At 48.3% G+C, this 11,258-nt stretch overlaps 1 protein-coding gene across 2 annotated transcripts in view; it reads right to left on the minus strand.

Moving 5' to 3' along the window:
• Window positions 1-5,672: 5,672 nt before the first annotated feature.
• Window positions 5,673-11,258, minus strand: part of TNFRSF21 (TNF receptor superfamily member 21) — a 35,105-nt gene continuing 29,519 nt past the window's right edge. For both annotated transcript variants that reach the window (XM_027690083.1, XM_027690081.1), the window contains exons 5-7: window positions 10,811-10,864; window positions 7,978-8,197; window positions 5,673-7,090 (exon numbers count right to left, since the gene is read on the minus strand). In XM_027690083.1, coding sequence (XP_027545884.1) covers window positions 6,861-7,090; window positions 7,978-8,197; window positions 10,811-10,864 — 504 coding nt within the window. In that variant the 3' untranslated portion in view covers window positions 5,673-6,860. The remainder of the gene's footprint in view (window positions 7,091-7,977; window positions 8,198-10,810; window positions 10,865-11,258) is intronic.

The raw sequence follows: 11,258 nt of genomic DNA on the forward strand, positions 1-11,258 counted from the left end.
TAACCCCCTTGCTAAACCAGGTTCACCTGGAGCAGGTTGCACAGGATTGTGTCCAGGTGGGTTTTGAGTATCTACAGAGAAAAGGATTCCACAGTCTCTCTGGGCAGCCTGTTCCAGTGCTCTGTCACCTGCACAGTAAAGAAGTTTTTCCTCATATTTAGAGTGACTGACCCAGAGAGGGTCTGATGGGGAAGGATGGATTTGCTCACTCAAGGAGAAGGGGCTCTGGCTTGTGATTTGTGCTGGGCTTAGCTGTGGGAGGTGGGAAAATACCTGCTTTCTCCTCCCCACCTTTGCTACAAGTGTGAAAACATCCAGAGAAGGAGAGCAGATGTTTGAGGATGGGAACCCCTTAAATAACCAGGCATGACACAAAACCCTGAGAAAACAAAGCCCAGAGAAGAAAAAAAAAAAAAGATAGGAAATGGGATCACAGTCTTCAAATACTCCAGAGAGGAGCTAAGGGGCAGCCAGGGAAGTATAAATATCAGGCAGGGAAAATATTTAGTTTAGCTAAAGGACCATATTGACACTAGAGCAAAACAGGATTATCAGTCCATGGACACATTTAATTAGAAGAAACTTTCCATCTATTTGATCAGAAAAAAGCAGAGGTGAGGGGGAAAAAGAAAAAACCATTTTCAAGTTTAAATGTCATTTTAAAAAAGGAAATTTTATAAGATGGCAGCAGCAGGGGTGGGGTAAAAGGTTGATGTCCTGTTTCCACATTTCCCTATGGGTCTGATTGCATATGGGCTGGTTAATTCAACTTTACTGTCCAGACTGTTGAAGTTTTTGGGTGGTTCCCATGCCTGATTTCAGCCCAGGCCAACTCACAGGCCTGCAGGGCCCATCCGGGGAGTGGAGGGCAGGTGGGTGCTCCCTCCCTGCAGCAGAACTGGGAGATGCCACCCATCCTGGAGGCTGGCAGAGCAAGAGTCCATCCTCTTCTCATCACTGCCAATGCCTGTTCCACCATCTTCCGGCCACAGAAATGATGGCCAGATGCAGGGGTCTGGTCCTTGGGAAAGGAAGAAAAGGAGAAAAAACACAAAAAGAAGAAAAAATTGCTGTTACTCAGCTGAAATCTTTATTTGCTATGTGGCAATTCAACAGCTATAATTTCCTTCCCTCCTGTGAGGGAATCTGATGGGAAGGTTTTCACCAGTTGTGGGCAGCTGTGATTTCCAGGTGTGAGTTCCCTGGAGCTGTGGAATTAATTGTTTTGCCTGCAAAGCCAAATGCTTTGATTTCGTGTCTTTCTTCCATCAGCAATTCGGGCATCACTGCCATGCTACGCCCTTCCATGGGACAGAGAGAAGGACCATCCTTGCTCTGGGGACACAGCACAGGCTGGGGCAAAAAGCAGGAGTGAGTGGTTTTCTCTGGGGAAAACAGGGACTAAAGGATGGAGGACGAGCCTGCTGGCTCACCTCTGGAGCTGGGCCTTCCTCCCAGCTGCGCTTGCTGAAATGGGGCAAGAGGATGGCAAATGGTCTAACCAGGGAGCCAGCAGGCCCACAGATTTATTTCCAGCTCAAAAACTAGTTTAAAGGGCAAATTAATTAATGAAAAGCATGGTTTGGGAACATTGCCTCCACCCTTCCCCTTTTGCAGCACTTCACATCCCAAATCTCACCCATACGCTCCTCGAGGGAGGCTGGTGCAGGGGCTGGTGGAGCAAGACTTTTCTCTGAATTTTATCCTGATTTTTTTTCTGATCAGTTTGCCTATGGGGAGTTTCATCTCTGTCCTTCAAGTTTCCCCACCTGGAAAATGACTGTAACCCTGCCAGCCTCAACTGTCAGGCACCTGAAGCTCTGTTCATCAGGAGAGTGGTAAGACAACTGATTATTTTTAAAATAAATTAATATTATCAGTAGAGAAGAAGCAGTTACCACAAAAAGCACCCATCAGCTACTGAAAGACCCTGGAAGATCAATGGTTTAGTTAATATCATTCTCACCAAGTATTAGCCTGGAGAGATCAGAGCTGCCAGAAACAAAGTCAGGCAGATTAATGTCCTGCCCTGGTCCTGGTTTCCTGCTGAGCCTGACTGATCCTGGCAAAAGCTCATGTGCCCAGAAATGTATTCTGAGACCAGCATGCTTACAGAGTAACTCATTTCCTTCAAATTAAATCAAAGTGAAGGTAATCTCATAAACAGTGGGCAGGGATCAGACAGATAAGGCTGGCGTGGCAGCCAAGGGGTCCCTGAGGGGCTTGGAGCAGAAAGTGGGGAGCAGGAGCACAGATACAAAGGTGCATTGGCTACAAGGGCTTGGGGTACAGTGCAACAACCCATACAGTGCAATACCCATACTGCCACAACAGGTAGGTCCTCCATCATCCCCCAGGTCACTCCTCTCCTACCCATCCCAGAAAGAAAGGAAAATTAAATTACAGCATCCCAAAGGAAACTGTAAAGCTCATGGATGCTCACACAGGGAAGCAGCAGGCGTGTCCTAAAGGCTGGTGAGATAAACACCTCGGGGGGGTGCTACCAGGCATGTATTCAACGAATACACAAATGATGGCTCCTCTTATCTCTCCTCCATCTTCCCATTTCCTACCAGTTGCCCTGGAAACTTCCCCGTCACGGCACTCACAGGAGCAAGTCCAAGACACGAAAAAACCAGCTGCAAAGCCTTCGTGATGTAAAAGCTCGCGGCCAAGCGATTCCAGAAGAAGATTTCGGGGAGAGCTGTCCTTGTACCAACCTGCCTCCCTCCCACACACTGCACAGCTTGCCCCTGTGTGATGGGCACAGACACCTCCCCCCCTCCCCCCTGGAATAAGCCCCACGCCCCACAGAGAGCCCGCAGGGCATCCTCGGCGGGATCACCACGGATCTCCCCGCAGGTTCTTCACACAAAAGGCTGCACAGACGATCCCTCCTACGCAGACACTGTTGCAATCCACAGAGAATTGGCTGATATACAAAAACCAGAGGGGTGAATGACCTCCCAGGAGACTCAGGTGCTTTTCCAACCGGGATACAAGCAGCCACGCCCAGAGGCTTGTAATTAATTCCCCATTAGGATAAACTCCAATTTGGCTGAGGTAGGAGGAAAGTGTACAAGATGTCTTGTTCTTCTGCAGAGAGCAGTTGCAATTCATGGGGGAAAAAAAAGGAAAGAGAGTAAAAAATACAATCTCAATCCTCAGTTCCACTGGAGGAATTAAAAGGCACTGGAACAGCAGAGCCAGGGTGTCCTGAGGATGCCAGGCCATGCTGGAGGTGTCTCTGGAGCGTTTTGTCCCAGCAAACAATGTGACCTCAGGGTGAGATGCAATGTCCACACCTCGTGTCCAAGCCCCACCATCCAGGACTGGAGCAGTTGATGTTTTGTGTGGCCCACACCAGACATTTCTGTCTCTGCTCTGAAGCAAGATGCCCACAGCAGGCAGAGGGGGGCATGACTGTGCTCAATGTGCTTCCTGTCTGCTCTGGGTTCACAGGCTCCGCCATCCAGGACTGCCACCTCAGCACCGAATTCCCACCCCTCTTGCCTGTCCTGACGTGGGGACACCACACAAGGAGCAAACACCATAATTGAGCAAGGCCAAGCGAGGGGCAAATCCCAACTCACCTGCAATGCACTCTCAAGTACATGTTTGATGCAGATTTTGTATAGAATGCATTTTTATGGATATTGCATGTATTTATATTCACACCTTTACTCTGCTTAACCATTTAGCCAAAGACTTGACCCATTTGAGTTGCACATCACAGCTGGTGCTGCAGAGTGCACAGTTTGTGCATTGCCCACGGTGCCTCAAATAAGCCCAGGATGAGAACAAGTCCAATCTCCCCTCCCATGGAGTTATGCCTCCAGGTCATGAACCCATCGATCCCACCTGCCTGGTTTATTTTCTTAAGGCTTAAGAGAGCTGGCCCAAGAGGAAGGGTGGGGGCGCAGGGCTTGTGGCTCCTCACACCTCCCACGTGTCCAGGAAATACCCTGCCTGTACATGGGGCTCAGCTGCTCTCAGACACTTCCCCTGCACACCCCCAGAGACAGAAAATATTTATATATTATACACCTGTAAAAATAAATAGTAATAATATAGAAAAATATGTAAATATATAAATAGTGTAATATAAAAAAGTTTAGGTTGTGTATATAAATATGTATGTTTATATAAATATATAACAAATAAATATGTTTCACACACATACACATGCATACAGCAAAAGATTGAAAATCTGAAATGATGGAGCCAGGAACAAGGCCAACATCCAGGTGCAAACAGAGGAGAGAGTAATGCTGGAAGTGTGCACAGCACAGATGGAGCTGAGGATTGCCCCAATCCTGGCCTGTTCCACGACCTGCCATCAAGATGAGTTAAATGCAACCCACCAGCTTCCTTGTGCTTCTTTGGCATCTCCTGGCCAAGGCACCTCCTCAACATGCCTGCTTTGTGGTGTCTCTTCAGTTGGCTCTTCAGTCCTTCCCAGGACTGTTCTTCTTTTTGCTTTTTCTTCAAATCCCATCAGAAAATGTGAGCAGCTGCCAGAATCAGAAGCGGAGCTGCAGGATAGGGCTGGTGGTTCCTTGGGAGGGTGGCCTGGTGGCTCTAGTGCTTTACAGGAGAACCTGGCCCACCAGAAAAGGAAAAATTCTTAATTTCCCAGCTGGACTTGCTCCCAGAGCCTGGAAAGGATAATTTAAAGCCAGCTATCGATTGAGCCCACAATTGCACACGTTCCCTCCCCTTATCAGTTCTTGTCCGGGTGGATCGACAGCAACCACCACTGCTCCCAACATGGAGGTAAAAAAACCCACTTGCCCACAGCTCATACTGGGCTCCACCTCAGCATACAGCTTTTAGCAACCTGGTGTATGCCAGGCACATGAGCCACACTCACTATTTTTTTGTGATGCTTTGAAGACACATTGCAGGCACCAAATGTTCAGTGCTTCATTGCCAGCAAGGGAAAACTCCATCCCAGAACTCCCAATAAAGGCTCTTGCTATTTCACACTATATTTCATCTGTCCATGTGTCAAAGAGTTTTAATCCTGCACCTATGTATAGTCCTGTACCAGCAATTTCCAATGCCAGCCAGAAAGAAAACACAGCACCGTAGTTAACAGAAAAGACTCTGGAGCCAAGTAAACAAAATGACAGTCTTATAAACCAGAAGCATTTGTCCCATTAAGGATTCCATTTGTAGACAGAATAACATGGATGAGTTATTTGGAAGCAGAGACTTTAAGGACATGGGTAATGTAACAGCAACAGAAATGCTGTAACTGCAAGACCTTCGCTCAGGAGTGACTCAGCACAGCAGCTGCATCCTGGAAAATTAATACTTCAGCCTCCCCAAAATGCCTGCAAAGCCTTTGAGAGCTTGCAAAAACCAACCCTGGAAGCCCCATCAGCCATCTGATCTGGCACCGCTGTGGAGATTAACATATGTCCCCCACCCCGGCACAGGGTGGGGACCTGCAGAGAGCTCCAGCAGCAACCGTGGGGACTCAAGGCGCTGCTGTCAACAGAAAGCAATCATATTTTGGAAAAGCTAAAGGAGACAACCTCTTCACCACCCTCAACCTCCAAAATCTCTCTCATCACCCTGCCATGGGCCCCCTGAGCAAGACCCTGCTCCAAACCCAGGGGTCCCCAAGCAGAAGCAACTGTTAAGAAGGTTAACGCAGAATCATGTCAAATAACAAACACCTAGTATTTATTAATAAATTAGTACACTGGAAGGCAATTTTTCAATTCATTTCCCTCTTCCCCCACTCCCACCCCCTTCCCACAGGGCAGCTCATGCCACCCTCGTATCATTACTTCTTCAGATTGAGCGTAGTACAGACTGTTCGTTACGGGAGCATAATAATTGCAAATATAATCAGACAGACTTCTTACGATGCAGCTTTTCCTCTCCCCCCCCCAACCTCTTTTAATAAAAAGTGAAGTGTGATTTGAAGAGACTATTAGAGACCACGTAAGGTCTTTGAAGAACTTATCGGCCACGTCTGTATAAAAAACAAGAGACACGAGTGTAAAAGCAGAGCTTGGTTTAAGTCTTACAGCACGAGGAGAGCGGGACCACCGGCGGCCACCTTCGCCTCCCCACGTCCAGCACTGGCTCCCTTGGGGGCCCCACCATTCCCACAAGGCAAGATAACTCCTTACATTCGACTGGAGGCAAAGGACCTTTCCATCACCTCGGAGGTTGGTGGGACTTGACCCTTTTCTTTTGCGGTTAAAGCGCTTCTGCTGTAGCGTAATAGGAGCGCGATGCATTGTCCGGGTTAAAACCATACAATAAATAACCGTGCTAGTAAAATCTCAGCAATGGATATGAGCCAAACAATAGTACATTAATAAAAAAGTCAGCTCGGGTGGGAAGCTTAGCTGCGTTAAGAGACAGTAACCAGCAACAGTTGGGGGGGGTTTTTTTGCGTGTTTTTGCCATTTACTGCTCCGAGGCGAAGGGAGGTGATGGGAGATGGTCACTGTGAGTGACAGCTTTGACAGAGGAAGGGGGTTACAGAGCAATCCCCGATTCCATGTGTTAAATTACACCAGATTCGTGGTCTTTTAGTTCATTAACTGTGGTTTTTTGTCAGATTTTTTTTTTTAAAGTGCATCGGCTGATCTGATTGGAATGAGAATAAGGAGGAGAGAGGTTCGGGAAGGGGGCAGAGACTTGGACTGAGAGCGATAGTTACGGTGGAGGGGTGCAACGCTGGCAAACTGCCCCCCCTCCAAAAACCAAGGACACCTCAACGAAAATACTGGCCATATATTCTACAACAAAACCTGCCTGCGTATTGTCGTTCATCTTAACGAGCGCCAAGCTAGCTCTAGCAGATATTCGGAGAGTGTGTGGTGACCCAGTGCCTACAGTAAATCAGGAAGGTGGCTATAGACAGAGTCCAGGAGGGTCTGGCTGGCTTCCTGGCTTTTGACACCGGCGATCTCAAATAGCCTGTCCAGCTTGTCTTCGGCCTGCGGGATCTCCTCTATCACGTGGAGCTCCTCGGGATTGAGGATGTGCAGCATGTCGTCAAAGATGGGCTGCAGGTCGCAAGGGTCCAAGCGCACCTGGCGCAGGACAGTGTCCTTCTTTTCTGTAGGAGGAAAGGAGAGGGTGGTCAAGAAACTCCTTCAGGAACTTCTGCTAACCAGAGTTTGTTCTCCTCGGACCATCCCCTGGTGCCACCTCTGGAGAGGGACACGTCACAAGGAGAACTGAGGGAAAGGGTGGAGGGTGATGGGGAGGAGAGAAGCTGGAGAAGCCAGTGCTGCTGAGGCACCTCAGTCAGGATCTCGCAAGAGCAAACACAGCATTTGTAAATGCTGAATGGCCAGTGCAGAAAAGTGAGGGCAGGAGGGGAGCCAAAAAAGCTGAATTCTGCGCTTTCAAGTTGTTTTTGTTGGGTCAGCTTTATTTATGCACCCAAGTATAAATTTGGTAGATTGACTGAGCTCAGTGTTTCACCTTCATCAGAAGTTAAAGACTGATTAAATGCAGCAAGTTAAATACGGTAAATTAAACCCTCTGAAAAAAAGTGGGGGTGGCTAACAGTGCTTTCCGTCCCAAGTCACACGCTGCAACAAACAGGACCAAGAATGAAAAAATTAAAAAAAAAAAAAAAAGGCAGTCTTGAAATTACAAATTACATTCTCTGGTTTCAACTCCTAAAATAACACAGAGGCCAACGCAATAGCAAAAGTCAGGAGAAACATCCAGGGATGCTACAACTTCCCTGGCAGAAATTCAAAGAGTTAAAAGCCTTTAAAAGTGTTTTTCGGTCTGAAATCTTTATTGTCTTTGCCAACAGGATACTCTGGTCTAGAATGAGGATGTGATAAACGTATCCCGGAGGGCCAGTTTTTCTAGTTATTTATTTAATGATATCGTACATTGAGCAGCTTTACAACATGTGCTGACAACGTGGGACATATTGTGGCATCCCTTCAGTCCTCCCATTCCCCTCCAGGCTGATTTTGGTACCTTTGGTAATAAAAGAGCCTGTCCGGCTGAGCGCGGAGGAGCCGCTGGAGGTGGAGTCGCACCGCAGGAGGGGCTCTGCTTCATCCACGAAGAAGCACTTCTTCTCAGAAGGAGAGGGCTCCACGGTGAGCACGGCAGCCTCAGGGGGCTTGGGGCTGGGGGTGGGCGCGGGGCTCACCGGGCTGGGGCTCACTGGCAGCGCCAGCTTGTCACCTTCCAGCTTTGGGGGGAGGAAAGGGAGGGAAAATTAACTTGGAGGAGATGCCATGCAACGGGCTCACACTCAAAACCATCTGCACTCTGGCTTTCAACACGCCCCAGCCCACCCTCAGCGAGTGGTCCCCGCATTTGGTGACCATCTTGTCCCAGGGGACCTGCTGTCCCAGAACAGGCACTGGAGACCCGGGGTGGGCATCAGCACCGTGATTTGGCACATCAGGCAGGTCGGTAACACAACCCCGCACCCTTGGTACCTTTGGTAGGACCAACCACTGCACCAGGATGGTGCCTGCAAGCACAGCAGAGCATTTTAGCTCAGTTTTCCTTCTCACCCTCAGTTTATTGAAGCCCAAAGCTCTTGGGGGCAACTGGTCATGATGACCAAGCAAGGAAGCTCTCCCCAGAACCTGCTCCACAGCTACTGTTTGGTTAAAAGCAAGGTACAGCCTGGCTCCACAGCTCCAACCAGTGCCAAGGCTGCAGGGCAAGAGCTGTGAGACCCCCCAGTGATCATCACTGCAGCATGTGGCTCTCACCAGCTACACTGGTCACACTTTGAGTTAATTATTTGTTTGCCCTGTTTGTTTGCCCTTGTTCCCGTGAGCACCACATTAAAGCCTGATGGAGAAGTCTGTCCCACCAGACTATAAGCTCAGAGCAAGGAAGGACAGGCAGGAGGTGGCACTGACCACAATGTCACTCAAGTGCCTCTGCTTCTTCCTACCCTGATGTGAGCCAAGGGCAAGCATTTAGCTCCACAGTCCCAAAGACACAGGCACAAGCACTGCTGGGAAGCACTGCTGGGAAGCAGCACTTTGACAAGTGACAGGTGACAAGTTACAGAACGAGAAGAAATGGCCTCAAGCTATGCCAGGGGGGTTTAGATTGGATATTAGGAAAAATTTATTCACCAAAAAGGTGGTCAGGAATTGCAATAGGCTGCCCAGCAAAGTGGTGGAATTACAATCCCTGAAGGCATTAAAAAAACTTGTGGGTGTGGCCTTGGGGACATCATGCAGTGGGTGAACATGGTGGTGCTGGGTTAACAATTGGACTTGATGACCTTAGAGGTCTTTCCAACCTTAACAATTCCATGATTCTATGATTTGGGTGCCATTGTGAACCCACTTCCTAATTTGACTGAACTCTGCGTCTTCCTTCTTGGATCTCCTTCCCACCTGCATGGCAGCAGCCAACATTATCTACCCTCCTCCATCTCCCAACATCCCCTCGAGGTACAAATCTCAAGCACAGCATTTCTTTGTTCCCATTCCCGGCAGGGATGAGGCAGCATCCCTCCATCCCTGGCTGGCAGCTTGGGCACCTTTGCAGGTCACCAGGTCCCTCTAAACAGGTTGCTTTAAGGGCCATCCAATATTTAACCATCTTTGCAAACCCTGCATCCCTGCTCGACCCGCCAGAGAACAGAATTTCAAGCCCTGTCCACATGCAGTTCCCTCTCCCAACAGCATTTCACATCCATTTTCTCCTTCTACAGAGGAAAGACCAGGCTATTCCTGCTAACACTTTTGCCTAGTACCCAGGGATAAAATGCAAAATTGGGATTGAAGGCTGTGGGAAAGGGAGCTGCTGAGCCACCTCCGCACCGGCATGGATGTGCCCGAACATTCCTCATCCGTGTCGAGGAATTCACCACCCACAAATCACATGTCTGCTGGGACGCCCATTAGTTCACATTAAATTAACATTGAAGCCTGTTCCTGGTAGAATAAAAGGGTTTTTTTCTCCCCTCATTGAAAATAAACAGGGGAGGATTTGTTCTAGCTCAGCACATTACGCAATAGGCGCATTAAAAATAAAAGTCAGCTTTAATTTTTAATTAAAAGAATCTGCCTTCTCCTCTGAAACTCCCTTTCCAGAACAGTTCATCATGGAGAATCAGCTATTGCCATTAAGAGGGAATATCAAGGGAAGGACCAGAACAGCAGCTGGCTGCTTTCCAAATTGTAATATGCTCTGATATCTCCTTTAAAAATAACACAGGCTTTAAGGGTTAGTTTTTCCTTGTGCAGCTCATCTACTTAATATCCAACAACAAACCCATCTACTGATTCCCAAAAAGGGGCCTGATGACTGAGCAGCAATTGGCCAAGGGAGGGCAGGGAGCAGACAGCTGCCCCAGCTCTATCTTCCCAGCAGAAGGGAAAAGCCCTTCCCCAAACCAACTCATTTGGAGTTTAATTAAACAGCTGCTAAAACAGGCTAGGAAAGACAAAATCACCCGAGGTTATTTGACTGTAGCCGTCCCGGGAGCCCAAGGCTTTCCAAATAGCTGAACAGTTGCGAGCTTGAGGCAAAGCAAACAGGATGCTCGGATGCGTGTTAATATTTAAACCACGGGAAGAAAGCAAGTGGGAATGAGGGCTTTGAAAGACCAGGGAATGCAGAAGGTTGCTGAGAGGTGAAGCCTGTGGAATAGGTCTAAAAACACACTATTCATAGCCTGTGACTCATTTTGTTGAAACCACCTTGGCCATTCCTATTTTTAAGAACGGCGGTGCTTGAGTGAAACCGAGCTCTGGCTGGGAAAAAAAAACACAAAAAAACCCCTCTTGCAGCTCTTTTGCCTTTCCAAAGATACCGAATTTCTCACCTTTACGTCCTCGTTGCCAGGGTCCTGCGCTTGCCACTGAGGCTGCATCTGCACCTGCAGAGACAGACACATGGGACACTGTTAGATGGACAGTCCAGAGTGGAAACCAAAGGCACCGTGGTGGCTTTGACACATCAGCAGCCTCCTGCGACCCATCAGTGGCACTGGGGCTCTCTGCCAGCTTTTTTTCTTTTTTTTTTCTTTTGAGCACTGCAGCAAGAGATTTTCAATGCCAAAAAATATTAATTAAAAAAAAAAATCCTAAAAGCTCCAGTGTACTTGCAGCCCTTTAGACTGCAGTTCAAGCACCTCTTGGATCTCAGTGTATGTGGGAGGATGCTCTAAGCAGCCCAGGGTATCTCAAGGTCCTTCCTAAATGGAAGAAAAGGGGACAGAAGGGGATGGAGGCAGAAGAAGACACAGGCTTGGCTTTGTTTTCTTTCCACAG

This window comes from Neopelma chrysocephalum, unplaced genomic scaffold (assembly GCF_003984885.1).
Source record: "Neopelma chrysocephalum unplaced genomic scaffold, ASM398488v2 Primary Assembly neopelma1_80, whole genome shotgun sequence".
Lineage (NCBI taxonomy): Eukaryota > Metazoa > Chordata > Aves > Passeriformes > Pipridae > Neopelma > Neopelma chrysocephalum.